The sequence below is a fragment of the Centruroides sculpturatus genome, unplaced genomic scaffold (genome assembly GCF_000671375.1).
Source record: "Centruroides sculpturatus isolate CEXI.00-Female unplaced genomic scaffold, Cexi_2.0 scaffold532, whole genome shotgun sequence".
Taxonomy (NCBI): Eukaryota; Metazoa; Arthropoda; class Arachnida; order Scorpiones; family Buthidae; genus Centruroides; species Centruroides sculpturatus.
Genome location: NW_019384733.1, coordinates 207461 through 222399, shown reverse-complemented (window position 1 = coordinate 222399; position 14939 = coordinate 207461). Strand labels below are relative to the sequence as shown.

General features: G+C 24.8%; 1 protein-coding gene across 5 annotated transcripts in view; it reads left to right on the top strand.

The window, feature by feature from the left end:
* LOC111628235 (sodium- and chloride-dependent GABA transporter 1-like) overlaps nt 1-14939 on the top strand; it is a 110009-nt gene that overhangs the window by 62831 nt on the left and 32239 nt on the right. Inside the window, exon 13 of one of the 5 annotated variants that reach the window (XM_023371982.1) lies at nt 11863-11928. The exons of 1 other annotated variant lie outside the window; for it this stretch is intronic. In XM_023371982.1, coding sequence (XP_023227750.1) covers nt 11863-11913 — 51 coding nt within the window. In that variant the 3' untranslated portion in view covers nt 11914-11928. Of the gene's footprint in view, nt 1-11818; nt 12055-14939 lie in introns of those variants that run through there. 3 more of the 5 variants (XM_023371980.1, XM_023371981.1, XM_023371979.1) reach the window with 3 other exon arrangements.

Genomic DNA, 14939 nt, shown 5'->3' with positions numbered 1-14939 from the left:
TTGTTCCAGCAAAAATCTTATTTTCACTTTACCGAGTGCCTAGTAGGTAATTTGCAGATTACCTAGATAATCTGAACATTACCTAGGTAATTTGAGAAATGGAATAATTTTCGCAGCTTTAACGGATCACCCTAGTTAATTTGCAGATTAGCTAGGTAATGCGCACATTAACGGATTTCGAGCTTTAGCGGTAACATATATATTTTTAGATTCATTTTGAGAAAATAGAGGAAAAAAACCTTTAAAATATTTAAATATTTTTAGTGTTATAAAACTTATTTTTTTTTTATTTTATTGTAAAATTTTTAATATAGCAATAGTTACCAAAATTATTAATGAATTTTTTTTCATTCTAAATGGACTAATATAACTCTTTCCTAATATAATAGTATTAATCTTGGATTTTTATTTTATTTATCAGAGAAATGTTCTACAAAACTTTAAGAAGCTTTAAAAGTTTTGATGTTATTTTATTATTAATGTTTTATTTTCTTTTTATATAATTTATTTTAGTAATTTTATAATGACAAATTTCAGTTATTCTTGTATGATTACTCTCTAGTTAATTAATAAACATAAATTTAGTTAGATATTATACATCTTTTTGAAAACTTCATTTTTAAAATAGAGAAATTTATATTAATGCATTATTTTCAATTATTACGTAGCCATAAAATCTTTTTAAATTTTATCTTGTTAATATGAATGGTCTTTGACTTGTTCAGATCTGTTTTTGGTTATTTGAAATGTGTAAGTTCTTACTATGCAAAAAGCTTAAATTTTGAATAAATCACAAATAAATAGTAACTTTTTTCAGTATTTGTTATATATGATTTTTAGAGTTACACACCCAAAATATTTAATAAACCATTCATTTTATCATCATGATAGAAATTTATTCTAAATGGTAATAATTAGTCAATGAAGACTGTAAAGTATTTATATTCCTAAAGTATAGTTCTCAGAAAAATCTAAAGTAAAACTAAGCCTTAATTTTATAGTTTTAGTTTAGCTTATTATGTGAATCTAACTTAAATTAATTTTAGTAAATTTCTATGCTTAAATTATGACAGTGTACTATTAAAAAAAATGAAGCTTTTTAAACTTTGTATAAAAAGTACTTAATTGTTAGTTATAACTAACAATTAAGTAATTTTTAAGAAGCTTTAAAAGAGAATGTCTTTTAATCATAATTTTATAATATTGGAATAACAATAGATTGACAGTTATTATCACTTTGTATCTGAAAAAATAATATGTTGTATTTCCTTTCAAATAACAAAGTTTTTATATTGTAAATATAAAATTTAGGGGAAAGTTTGATAACATCCTCATAATTAATCAATTAGTCATGGTAAATATTGGATTCAGGTTTTAATTTTTGATGGCCAAAACAGTTAAGGCATCATCTGATCACACTGGGGAACTCAGGATTGAATTCAAGTAAACAATCTCAGGAATTCTTTGGGCAATGATCTGTCCTGGATATGTTGGGCCTCATCTATTGCCTTGTGTGAGAAATAAAATGATTTTTATAAAAAATTTTCTGAATCAAACAATTCATGTATAACAGAAATCTTCATATGCAGTGTGTAGCGTCTTTGTAATCCAAAAAGATAATTGGTAGACGAACGAACAGCAATTGGTCAAAGACGCTACACACTGCATTTGATGATACAGCAACCACATCCTCTACATTAAGAAGAAATCTTCATGTTCAATTTTTTTTTTTTTTTGAAGCACATGTGAAGAAAAAAACGGAGAAATTGTTATTCTAGATTTTCAGTTACCCACTTATAGTATACATAATCATTCATTCAGTTTTAAATTTCAATCTGTTTAATGTTTTCATATAGTCTGATCTATTATTATTCATCATAAAAATAAAAATTTAAATCTATTTTGTAGATAAATTTTTAATATCTTTATTCTTTTAAACATTTTCAAAAATTCTAGTTCTCATCTGAAATGACTATATTAAAACAATAATAACATAAAAATAACAATAATTTGAAAAATATCTTACAAAAAAATTATTAAACAACACAATTAATATGAAGTTGTAATTAGCAACTTCATAATATGACACTAGTTATTCCAGATATAGGAACATTATGTAAATAAAGAAAAGACAAAATTTTCAGAAACATAAATGGATTTAATGTTTTATAAATTCTATGACATGATAGTAGGAAAGAATTTTATAAATGAAATAATAATTCAGAAAGTCATTGTAAATAAAAATATGTAGTATTAAATAATCTTAAAATGCCAAACAGTTCAAGGAATCAGGTTTATTATTACTATATGTTTATAATGTAGTATTTTTTATTTATGTTTTATGTAGATTTTTTGATGTATTATTATTTTATGATTTATATTATTATTTTTGTAATTTTCTGCTTGAATACATTGTTGTATGATTTAAGGATTTAATGATGAAACATTATAATCTTGAGAAAATATTTAATCTGAATAAATAAACCACTGATTCTCTGAGATTTTTTAGTGTTTAAGATTACTTAATATTGTTTATAAAAATGGAGTAGATACTACAATGACAGTACAGATCTTAGTTATGTTGGGAGGTACAAGAAATACTTTGCCCAGGTTGTAAAATCCTGCTTACAGCACATATTGTCATTTAGTTCTTTTTTCAGAATACTTCTAATCTTTGTCTATTACAATTTCAATTAATTTTCTTCAGGTTTGTCTAGCTTGAATATTCCTTCTTTTTCTATATTATTGCTAAATTTTTTTCTAATTTAAAATTTATTGTGAAGATGAATTTTGAGAACAATAAGTATGTATCTGTGAATTTTTTAAAATAGAAATCAATATTTAAAACTAATTCTTGGAATTAATTTTTGCATTATCAGTTATTTCATAAAATACTACTAAGCTTTAACTATTACAAGAAAACTGGAAAAAAAAAATACAGGAAAACATTTAAATTCAACATGTTAAGTAAACACTTTTTAAAATCAAAAATTTTGAAGCCTTTTAAAATAAATTTGACAATAATTTAAATAAATAAATAAATAAAAATAAATTTATATTCATAGCCTATTTACATGTACAATAGGATTTAACTCAAATAATTTAGAAGTTTAGTAAGAATGGTTTGTAAATAAAATAGAATTAATAACATCAGCAAAGTAGAACAGGAAAGAATATTGATAAGTAGAAGAGAGAGAGATAAACTTGATTAATGGTTATGGCTTGTGTTGAAGATTTAGTTAGGGAAAAAAGGAATGTAAAAATAAATGAGATTTAAAAAATTACCTGTGTTTTTTAAAAAATACTAAATCAATATCATACATTGCCAACTTTAGATTATAGATTGAAACTGACTTGATAGCTAAGAAAGGCTGACTTTTAGAATGCAGAGGCTAAGAAATAAAAACAATTTGTTGAAAAATTGTAGACAATACTTGTGATGCTTTTAAGCTTTTATTACATTCAGTCTTCATTCTCTTTATCACAATAATAAGTTTATAATATTGGCTTTTCCTACTACACAGATTACTAGTAGTAAAAAAGTAGAATACCAAGTAGTAATGAATTGTACCAAATATAAATAATTATTATATAAGAAGCTAATTATCTATAAAAACAAAATTTTTAAAATTAATTTCTTGTAGCCTATATTCTAGGGAATGTGATTTTAGGATGTGACAGATTTATACGAACTTTAAAATTAGCTTTCTATTACTGAAGAGAGAGAAATTTTGTGTATCTATTACATTTTCAGACAAAATTTTAATGTGGCATGGCAATTTTTTAGAAAAAAATTAATTTTTCATAATTTAATCAGAAATTTAAAGCTTTCTTTGAAATTCTTGCATGTATATGGCAGCATTGAACTAAAACATAATGTTAATTTGGAGAGTGGACAATTTCTAAAAGAACTGCCAAACGAACAAACTTGGGGTTTTTAATATTGGTTGTAAATCCATGTTTGTCAAGTAATGCATTAAAGGTGTGTTATCTCAAAAAGCCAAAGATTTTCTAGTTTAGGCTGACAACTTCTTTCAAAGGCAGAGGATTGCAAATATAATATGTTGGATTAAATAATAATAATTGAGTATCTGAAATATTATTTGGCTAAATTAATTAACAAAAAATTTTATAAGGATATAAAAAGAAGGCATATTTAGATAAATTTTAAATTTTAATTTAAACATTAAGTAAGAGGAATCTGAAGAAAATGAATTCAAATTACAGTGCTTAAAAAATACAATATTCAAAAATATAATTTGAAATTGAATACAATTATGATAGAAGCTGAAAAAATATTCTAGCTATGTTATATTTTAAGTTATCATATTTTGAAAAACACCTTTAAAATTTTGATATTAATTTTTTTGTTGTAATTGTTTCTATGTAATCATTTCTGAAAATGGAACTAGAATTCTCAAAAATATTTAAACAAAAGAAATCTCTAAGTTAGACTGAGAGTTACATATTTTTAATTAAATATCATTTTAGTTAATATAAGTTATATAGTATACGGTGGCAGATCTAAGAGAAAATGTCAAGAAAGGAAATTTTAATTCATGTATTAATATTGATCTTTAAAAGTTCTATTGCTTTAACAATTTTTTAAAGTATGCCTACACAAACTTATAATTTAAAAATCAACAAAATTGAAAATCAATGATAAAACATAATAAGTATGAACTTATTATGAATTAGATTCTCCAAAAACATTAATACAAGACCAGTGAAGAACTGTAATTAATTGTGTTAAAGACAAACATTTTCAATCTACACCTGAAATTTGTTTTAGGTCCATTTTTGTTCTCCATTCTGTGTTACAATGACTAATTATGAATTTAAGACTACATTCAGAAATAAACACACACAAAGTATTTGATTAATTCTGTTAATTAATCCCTCAATGCATATATCAAAATTGTGTTGATCAAATACAGTGGTACCTCAATATCTGACCAAACAATCATAGAACAAATTTTTTGTTAATAAATATAATAAATATTTGTATTTTAATTTTGTCATCATCAGTAAAAAAGTTTTCTGTGATAAAAATGAGTAACTAATCTATAACTATAAATGAGAATGTTTGTTTATTTTCATTATTGAAAATTTAAGACTATACAAAACAATGTTTGAGTCCTTTTTCCTATACATCCTTTTTAATTCCAAAACTCATCCAAAACCATAATTTTGCATATAATTTTGCACATAATTTTCTGAAATGTAATTTCCTCAGACAATTTGAATTTCTGAATGTAATCTTAAATTTATAATTTGTCATTGTTGTTTTGAATATTCCAATATAATAGAATAAAGAGTAAAAATAATCCTAAAGCAGATCTTAGATATAGATTGAAAATGTTTGTCTTTAATAAATAATAAACCAAACAATTGTTGTAATGAATTGTTGTAAAGAATTGTTGTAACCAATTCTTTTCTTCCAAAATATTCTAATTTAGTAAATATTAAATTAATTATAATTGTTAATAAGAGATAGTACCTAACACCTCTAGTACTAAATTACTTAGAAGCTAATTATTAATAATAACATTACTTTAAAAGTAGCTTAATTCATTATGACAATCATTTTGTTCATTATTAAATACAATGGGCTTTGAGATGTTCATAGATGTTTGTCTTTAACATACTTAAAGTTCTTCACTGGTTTTCTGTTAAGATTTTTGGAGTGTTTCATTTACTTGACCCAATGTTGTGAATAAATTTTTTTTATGAACATATTATTTTAAAGTATTAATAAAACTCTGTTAGCAGAAAAAAATCTTGAGGGATGATGTTCTATCACCATCCCTTGGATCTGCTAGTGGTAATATAATCCTTTGTTAAAATAACATATGTAAATTAATCTTTTAAATTATTAATAGAAATTATGGAATATTAAATGTGTCAAACTTTTCCCAAATATCAGAATATGATCAAATAATATTTTGATTCTTTAATTTATTTTTCTAAAGAAGACAGAACCTTCACATGATGATAATATTTTGATTAAAAATTTGAGCTAATAAATTTATTAATAATCAGAATAATTTAATGCTATAACTAGACATAATAGAATAATTATTTCATACAAAGATGTATAAATATGTTGTTCCATTCTTAGAATTTTCCTTTGTTTACTGATTAATTAATACTAATAATAGGGTTACCATATGTCTGTATTTAGTATGGACAGTCCATACTTTAAAGGGCCTGTCTGTGTCTGTATCATACTTAGAAAAAATAAACAAAATGTCTGTACTATTCAACTGATCATGCAGTTACTAGTTAAATGATAACCACTTAAATTTAAATCTGACAAAAAGTGCTAAATTTTTTATGATGATTATTGTATTTGTTAGCTAGGTGACAACATTGCATAATGGTTCTGTTGCATAATGGTAATGTGCAAATGTAATGGCTCTGTTGCTTAGAATTCATGTGCATGAACATTCATTATAATGATTTTTTAATTTGAAAGTATTTGTTATCTAAGTGGTAAAATAGTTTCCTTATATTTAAAATTGCATTCTGTGCCCCAAAGGAAAGTGTAAATTGAAACTTTATATTATATATAGAGTACCTACATTTACTAGATTGGAAAATATGAATAAATTTCTTTTATTATGCCTTGCTATCTGAATACTTTTAATGCTAATCTGTCTGTATTTTGCCTTCAGCTATTATGGTAATTCTAATAATAATAACAACAATAATAATTTAATAATCAAATTTAGTAAGATTTAGAAAATAATATAATTCAAAGTGTTATTCAAATCCATAATTTTCATTGATTCAAACCCTGATTCAAATTTGTACAATTGCTTTATATACTCTTATGATGTAATTAAGACCAAACAATAAACATTTTAATTGGTCTATAATATGGCTAGTTAATTATAAAGATATTACATAATGTGGACTAAAAATAGGCAGTTAAGCCACTATCTTGTATTAAATTTAATACAAGATTTAAAGCAATGAGTTATCAATATGGGTTATATCTTCTAAATTAATTGGTCTGGAAGAAATATTGGCTGGGGTCCAGGTAGTGTAATTGGCAATACATCTGTATAGTAAGCAGGAGTTGTAAGTTCAACTCCTGTTCTGGATTAATCTTTTCTTCCAAAATAGTCTAAATAATATCTTTATAATTAATAGACCAGATTTTAATCAGGCCATATTATAGCCTGATAAAAATCCAATTGTTATCATTTGTTTACTATATGTTGGACTTAATTATAACTACATATAAACTAAGATCTTTTAAAGATATTTATACTTCAGGAACAAATAGTTACAATTTTATAATTTGATTAAATTGAAGACATTAGCAATGTAGATATGCATATTTATTATAATCATTAATTAATTTATTTCTTAAAAATTTTTACTAAAAATATTTGACTGTAATATGATATTTCAGTAGATTGTTGGCATTTACATTTGGCTTATATCTTACTTGATGTTTTATCATCAATGTATTTATAAAATAAATTCTCATTTTAATAACAAAGTTCTATTTAAAAAATCTGTTATCTCTATATAATGTTATTGTACAATTATAAAGCATGTTGAAAGAATTTAAAAGCACATTTTATATTATGGAATAGTCTCTTATTATTATACAAAAACTGCTTTTTATTTGAAGATGATAATTATTAAGTTATAATACATTCTTAATAATAAGTTATTAAGAAATGGCAAAGATGCCATTAATACCTACAACACACCGGGGGGGTATATAGTATACCTGTCAGGGATGACAGATTTCATAGGGATTTTATGTAGTACATTGGTTCAACAAAGAGATCCCTTAAAAAATGGCTGGCAGAACATAGATATGATATACAACATAAAAAACAGACCACTGCCCTAGCAATATACGCTTCTGAAATGGACATAGAAGCTAAACTACAGCAAGCCAGTCTCATTAGACACTCTCTTTTCAAGGATCAAATCAAAACTTTAGAACAGTGTTTCTCAATGGGGGCGATATTGCCCCCATGTGGGTGTTTTTTCCATGTTGAGGGGGCGATTAGTAACAATTTATATTTTGGGGGGCAAAAAACAATTTTCTGGGTGATATAGTAAAACATTATATTAAGAATAATTAGATATTTTATTTGTTATATCGTACAATAATTAAACAAATAACATTATACTAGTCACTAATCTATTCAATGCAGTACGAATTTAGCATTAGCCTTGGCCCTGGGCATCGGAATTTTGAAGTGAAGGGGGCGATGATTCATTAGAGGTTGAGAAACACTGCTTTAGAGGCTCTGGAAATTTTTAAAGCCGAACTAAAGGGGGAATGAATCAATTTTAAGGAGGAGGTGAATATCTCGCATGCCTGGAAATCCTTTTTTGACAATCCCAACAACATTAAAAAATAGGAAATCAATTAATTCGCATATGATTTAAAAATGTATTTGTTAATTTTTGTGTTAATTTTTATTTTAGTTTCAACGTTAATGTTAACATCTAGATGTGATTTTTGCTGTATATGTGTTATAAGGCTTTACTGTGGATGATTTTAAAATATTTAAATTTGAATATCCTGCATTCTAATTCTTTCAAACATTAATGACCTGAAGCAGATCCTAATTGGATCGAAAATGTTTGTCTCAAATTATTTGTTTTAAATATATTATTGTGCTGGTGCTTTTGAAGGTTTTATAGTTATTTTAGATGATAATTTTTTTAAGCAGAAATCTTTGTCTTTGACACAAAAGCTTCTCAAAATGTAGAATATTTTTTGGAGCAAAAAATTAGATGCTCTTGTATATTTTCAGAAATTGAACTGGATAACAAAGAAAAGGGCAATTCAAAGTTGAAATGAAAAAATTTTTCGTTCATTTAACTTTGAAGTTTCTCATATCTTTGTTCAGCTATTAAATTCCTGAAGATAATTAAGCTTCAAAACATTTGAGTGCATTTGATCATCATACATTTTTGTTTTAGAAAAATATTTTTGATCAAATTGTCAGAAACTTTTCTTACAGTAATAAATTACTTTCGTTCCTTAGTTTAGACAACAATAACTTTATAATTACAAAATTTACTTATAACATTTTGATTTTACAGTAAACATTGCTTAGTTTATCATCATTTTGTTTTTTTTTTATGTTAAAAAATATCAATAAGTATTGTTATTAAATTGAAATAATAAAATTACCAAAAAATCACACCTTTAAAAAAAGAATGGATTTTTTTAAAGGTGTGAATTTTTGGTTATCTATCTATCTATCCAGTTAGTGCAAAATATATGGAAATAATAAAATTTTACCTGTTTAAATTGCAAATGTGTTTTATTTGAAAAACTTGCATAGTTTCATTGATTGACTGAATAGTTGTCTGAAACAATTGGACAAACTGAATTAAAAATTCTAAGTACTTTGCATTAGACCAATTCTTAATAATTGATTTAACATAATTAATTATGTAATGCAATTAAACTAGTTTAGTAAAATAAAATTTTAAATATTAAGAATGACTCAGCTTACTTATCCTCTGGGAGTACCGAAGATAAAATTAATGATAAAAATTATAATCAATTAAAAAAAAAGTTATTTCTCTAAAGAATAAGAGTAAATTTGGAATTTTAGAGGGCTACAGTTTTTATTATTCTGAATTGGTAATGTGTTTTTTTCTCCTTCTTTAATTTTATGTTCAATATTTTTGGAGATAAAAAGCCTTGATGACTAATGTCAATAATTCTGTGGATGATAACAACTAAAGTTAGATCAGCTGTTTATTGTAGAAGTTAGTAGTATAATCAATATGGATATTATGTTAATGTATGTACAGTACATTAAGTTAGAACTGTACTAAATGATGGTACAATTATCTGCTTCCTTTGCTCTATGTTGAAGGAGTAGGAGCTATCTTAATTCCTAATGGAAACAGATCAACATATTCAATTGCAAAGTTGTAAAGGATGACAAAAATAAATAATTTTAGCTTTCTTTTTGTTTTCAAAATACCAAACAAAAGTTAAACAGGACACTGGAATAGAATAAATAAATGGAAATTAATATTGAATTTTGACTAATTGAAGAGAAGTTTGCAGTCATTTCAAATATTAAAATAAATGTGTAACCATCAGTAATTTATAATGTTTTTCATTTATTTCTGATATTTCTCAAAATGCACACCATGTTTTAAAAAATTTGTTCCAAAATTCTATTTGATATATTGGAATGTAATAAAGACTAAAATTATTTCTTTTTCTATCCTTTACAACTTTGCAATTGAATATGTTGATCTGTTTCCATTAGGGGTTGAGATATCTCCTTTCTTTTTAACATGGAGAAGAAAACAGATAATTTAGTCTTGATTTAGTGTGTAATGTCATAAGATCTGAAATAATTGTACTAATTTCTATAATAATCAGTTGAAGAGAGAGACTTTTATCATTACCCTATATATATAATGTGTAGCCTACCAGTAAATGCTTCATATTCTATCATTATGACTAGCTGATTTTGATTGAAAGTGGAAATATTTTCAAATAATTATTGTTAAAGTAAAATAAAAATATATTATTTGTAATAAATATTACTTTAGTAATGACTGTTGTAGGCTATATACTATAAAATATTTTATGTGATGTTTTCTGCAGAGTAGATTCAGACAAACAAATTCTTTGGGTTTAATGTAAATATACTAATTTTAAAGGAATTAGATTCTGTTCATTGCAATTTTTCTTTTCTTTTAAATTGTATAATTATTGAAATATTTGGATTTTTTGTTAAGGAAAATTATTATTTTATATAAACTACACTGTTACACATAGTATAGTGCAGTTTTGTCTGCAATGTTTTGTGAATGATTTCATTAAAAAAAACATATAAAACATACAAATAAAGCATATAAATGATAATTCATTTTTTCTATAAAAATGTATAATGTTCTTAATAAATATATTACAAAAAATATCTATTCAAAATTTTATAAAGGTAGGTTTTTTAAATATTTCTGTATTAATGTTAATAATGTTATTTTTTATATTGCGTATTTTCTTACCATAGAAAGTATAATAATCATAATAATTTTATGTTTTAAATAATAGAGATTAAATTTTTTATTTCATCAATATATTAATAACATAAAGTTTAAAATGTATCTGAATTAATTTATTTAAAATATTACTTAAGACCTAGAAATATATGTGAAATTTAGAATAAGTATACATAGACATAAGTAAATGTAGAAAGTATGACAATTAGTTTTATATCATTGTTTATTCATGAATAGTAAAGATATAATCAGTTACAAATAATATAAATTAATCTATATAAATGAAATAGAATTAAAACTTTTTTATATGTATATAAATATTTTAACACTAATTTTAAATTAAATTTTATTGTAATTTTTATGAAAAGTCTAAAAATGTTTAGTTGAGTACTTTTATTTTCATAAAAGTTTAAAATTTTAAAATTGAAATATTTTATTATTTTTTGATATTATATATTGTTGTTATTATTTAATGAAATCAACTTATATATGAATATATAATTTTATTTCATTAAATAAGAAAAATATTTCAATTGCACATTTATTTTCAATACCATTTTATCCAAAAGATATATTTTAAGATTCTTCATTTTTAGACATTTCTTATATTGCACAAAATATATAGTTTGTTTTGAAAATAAAATAATGCTTTAATTTGAAAATATATATTTATATTTTAATTAAATGTAAAGTTAAAAAAGAAATAAAATAGCTGTAGGCTCTGTGGTTTTGGCATTGAAATATCATAGGCTGCTTCTTTCCCTTCCTTTTTTCCTCTTCCCTCCCTCCCTTACAGTCCCCCTTTCTGCTGTCTTTATTGTACAGTGCTGTTATTGACAGGGAGGAGTTGGCTTGGTGGCCACTCTTTCTCTGAGTGTGTCCAGTGGTTGAAGACAGAAGAGAAAGGCCTGTATATCTCATTCTGATTGTTTTGATAATTGCACAATTAAAACTAATATCTAAAAAGAAAAAAAACACTAAGCACTTTCATAAAAATTAATTTTTATAATATTTTTATTTAATTCCAATTATTTATATATACATGTATATATATGCAGGAGAAGAATTTTTTCATGGATATGCTAAACAGTATATGTGATTCTATGCATTTTAATATAAGTTAAAGGGATATAATTTTATATCTTTTAGTAGCAAAATTATATATCTGAACATAAAATAATTGGATAATGAATATAAAAAAATGAAACTTCCTACAAAAAATAATTATACTTTATATTATTAACCTAAAATTTATTTACTGAAAATATTAGTACTAGAAGGAATTATTTTCAGATAAATTTTAAAATGAAATATGTATTTTTTTAAGTAAAAAGTAAATTTAAAAAACTCAACCAAGCTTTGCATAATTTCTGGATGAAAATTCACTGAGTTCAGCATTAATAAAGTTCCTTTAGCATTAACACAAGCACTTTCAACGAGTGTATAACCATCATCCTCAGGTAAAATGAACAAATTTTAACGAACCGAATGTGCAGAATGTTTCAAAAGAACAGAATTTTTAAATTCAAACCAGGTGTCCGGAAATTTCATTAAGAACGTGCAAATAGTTCTTGACATCTTCGAATCCTTAAATTTTTATGGTGTGAGCGGCACATGTATGGAATTGACACCATGTTGGCAATATGATGTTAGGCGCATTTTGTTTTTTAGACGCCGATACAAGGCAATCCAACCCCGGGTAGATCAAGGGTGGGAACATTGCATGCTTCTGTAGTAGCTGTGAGAAGTGCTTCTCAGAGGAACACAAGCCTTCGATTGTTGCAGCATTTAAGTATTGCCATTCTGGACCACAGCAGGTTGTAGCCTTGCTCAAGAAATTTTTTCGCAAGCTCTGTAGAACATCTTCCTTTGGCTACATTGTCCTAATGCTCTGTAAGGTGGGAGGCGAGCAATCTTGTTGTTGCTCCTATGTATCTTGTAATAACTCCTGTTGCTGGATTTTCTAGTTGTATTGCGTAAACCCCAGATTTTTCTAAAGTGGTTAGCTTGTCCTGATCATTACAGATACACCTGCATAGATTTGGTAGGGGGATTATGGGTAGAATGAAGTTATGCCATTGAAATATGCAGCTGATGTGTATAGAGGGTGGTCCAAGATACGGCAATGATGACTGGATCACAGATGCTTTTTCCTTTCTGTACAGCATGGTACATGGGAATAGGGACTCTTTTACTCTATGGAGCACATGTTCATATTTGCCATGCATGAATCCAGCATGAGACACCGCCACTCTGATGATGTCTAATTCAATTTTTGTTGCTAGCTACATCGATGGAAGTAGTAATGCCCTTCTAACGAGTGCAGCAATGGCGGCATTGATATACCACAATGGTTGGAAAGCATCTGCTGGGATAATATATGGTAACACATTAGATTTGTGATGAACAGCAAATTGTGGTCCCTCAACTGACTTTCATATGCACAGATCCAGGAACATTATTGATTCCTCCTGCTCCTTCTCCCAAGTGAAACTGATAGTAGTGCTTGTGTTAATGCTAAAGGAACTTTATTAATGCTGAACTTGGTGAATTTTCATCCAGAAATTATGTATTTTTTTTGTTAAAAAACTTGAAAAAACTGAATAAAAGTGTGCTTCTTGATCAAACATAGAACGATTATTGAAAAATAATAAGCAAATTATAATGAATATTGAAATATAACAATTTTCTGTTAGATTATTTCTCCAATTACAACTATCTGAATGTAAAGAAATTTTTCATACATAAATTTAAGAATTGGAAATTTATTAAAGCAAGTAATCATGTAAATGTTACTCAATCATATACTTTTTAAAAATATAGTAATATATAATAAATGCCAAAATAATATAAAATTGTTTTTATGATTCTAATAATTCTTACTTTAGAATTCATAAAAAAATTAATTTCAATAGATTTAAATATGGCATTTTAAAATATTTATTTAGAAACAATTCTGTAGTTGATAATTTGAATCAATAATAAAATTAAAACAAGTTGTTGTTTTTGCATAATTATAATAAATATGAAAGAGAGAATGATTTAAAATAGAAATTAAATTATCAGAAGTATGATGATATCAGATGACAATAATGAAAATGGCAATTTGTTGGATATAGTAATAAAAATAATTATATATCAATAAGATTTGAAGAAAATTAAAGAGAAATCATAAAATAGCAATATTATAAACTATAAAGCTAGAAATTAAAAAGAATAAATTACGATACTTATGTTACAAATCAGATCTATTCTAACAGTGTTAAGAAAGACAGTAGTATAAATTGACAAATTTGCAAATCTTGGAAAAAATAGAGTGCATAAATGAATAATATAGTCAAGAGTGATAGTGGAGAAGGTCTCAATTGAAAGTAGAAATGCTGTAATATTAGTATTTATATTAAAAATATATATTGTTCATTAAATGAAGAAACTCTAAAAATTTATAGACAATGATTAACATTTAATAAGAAACATTTATAATTTTGAAAATTTATCATATATGTAAAACATGGGCAAACATCTGCAAACATGCATCTCATTTTTCAATGAATAGATTTCAGACAAAAGATGTATTTGTACTGTACTTGCTCAAGTCAATAAAAATATACATTGTTCATTAAATGAACAATGTATATAATGAACAATGTATATTCAATGTATTGAACAATGTATATTCAATAAAAAATTAATATATTTACGATAATTTCCTAGTATTTTTATATGCATTGTTACAGTAAAAAAAAAAAAATACTTTTTGTAGAAAATTTTCTATAGTTCTATATTATATGAATGATTTAAAATATATTAGAAATAAATGTAAATGATATGTAAAATGTAATTTAAGAGACCTCCATATTGAACTTGATAGTAATATAAAATGCATAGAAAACACATTAAGATATGTTTAGTATATG